The sequence below is a fragment of the Monoraphidium neglectum genome (genome assembly GCF_000611645.1).
Source record: "Monoraphidium neglectum strain SAG 48.87 unplaced genomic scaffold scaffold02499, whole genome shotgun sequence".
In the NCBI taxonomy this organism is placed as follows: domain Eukaryota; kingdom Viridiplantae; phylum Chlorophyta; class Chlorophyceae; order Sphaeropleales; family Selenastraceae; genus Monoraphidium; species Monoraphidium neglectum.
The window spans coordinates 8459-9246 of record NW_014011129.1 but is presented as its reverse complement, the minus strand read 5'-3'; the positions used below and the strand labels follow the sequence as shown (position 1 = coordinate 9246).

General features: G+C 66.0%; 1 protein-coding gene across 1 annotated transcript in view; it reads right to left on the bottom strand.

Annotated features, from left to right (window-relative positions):
* Positions 1-142: 142 nt before the first annotated feature.
* MNEG_10882 (succinyl-CoA synthetase beta subunit) overlaps positions 143-788 on the bottom strand; it is a gene marked incomplete at both ends in the record, with an annotated part of 1251 nt that continues 605 nt past the window's right edge. Inside the window, 2 exons of the mRNA XM_014040649.1 lie at positions 143-176; positions 484-755. Of these exons, the coding sequence (XP_013896103.1) occupies positions 143-176; positions 484-755 (306 nt within the window). The remainder of the gene's footprint in view (positions 177-483; positions 756-788) is intronic.

Here is a 788-nt window from a genome sequence, read left to right as displayed (position 1 = left end):
CCCCCAGACACACCCAAACCTGGCACACACACACACACACACACACACACACAGCCACACACACACACACACGCCCGCCTGCCCCCCACACAACCACTGCTCCCTCCCATCCCTCCACAAACGCAATCGATGTTGACACCCCTTAGCACACGTGCGCACCTGGTCGTCGGTAATGCCTGTGCGGATGTCGATGGGGATCTTGATGATCTTCTCAGGGAACTTCTCGGCCAGGTCCTCGATGCTGGTGCCGCCCTCGCTGCGGCAGGCCACACACAGGGGGGCAGCCAGTGCCGGGTGGGTCGCCCCAGCAGATGATTATCGTACAGCAGCCGCCTGCCCCCGGCCCTGCAAGGCGTCTTCAGCTGCGCCAGCCCCCTGCCTGCTGCCTTTGACCCTCGTGGACGCCGTCTTTTGTGGCCCCCTGGCCATTGGCGTCGCAGAGTCGATCTGGAGGGATCGCCGCTGCCGCCTTGCCCGCCGCACCTGCAGCCGATCATGATGGGCCCTGCCGTCTTGCGGTCCAGCAGGATGGCAAAGTACATCTCCCGCTTGAGCTTCATCTTGCGCGCGACGTACAGCGTGCCGACCGGCTTGCCGGCCGGCCCCGTCTGCTTGGTGACCAGGGTGCCGCCCAGCATCTGCTTTGCGAGCTCGGAAGCCTTGGCCGCGGTGCAGATGTGGACGCCGCCCTGCAGGCCGTTTGTGAACTTCCCGAGGCCGCGGCCGCCGGCGAGGATCTGGCTTTTCAGGACGACCTGCATGTGGGGGGGTGGGTGGGTGCGGCGCGC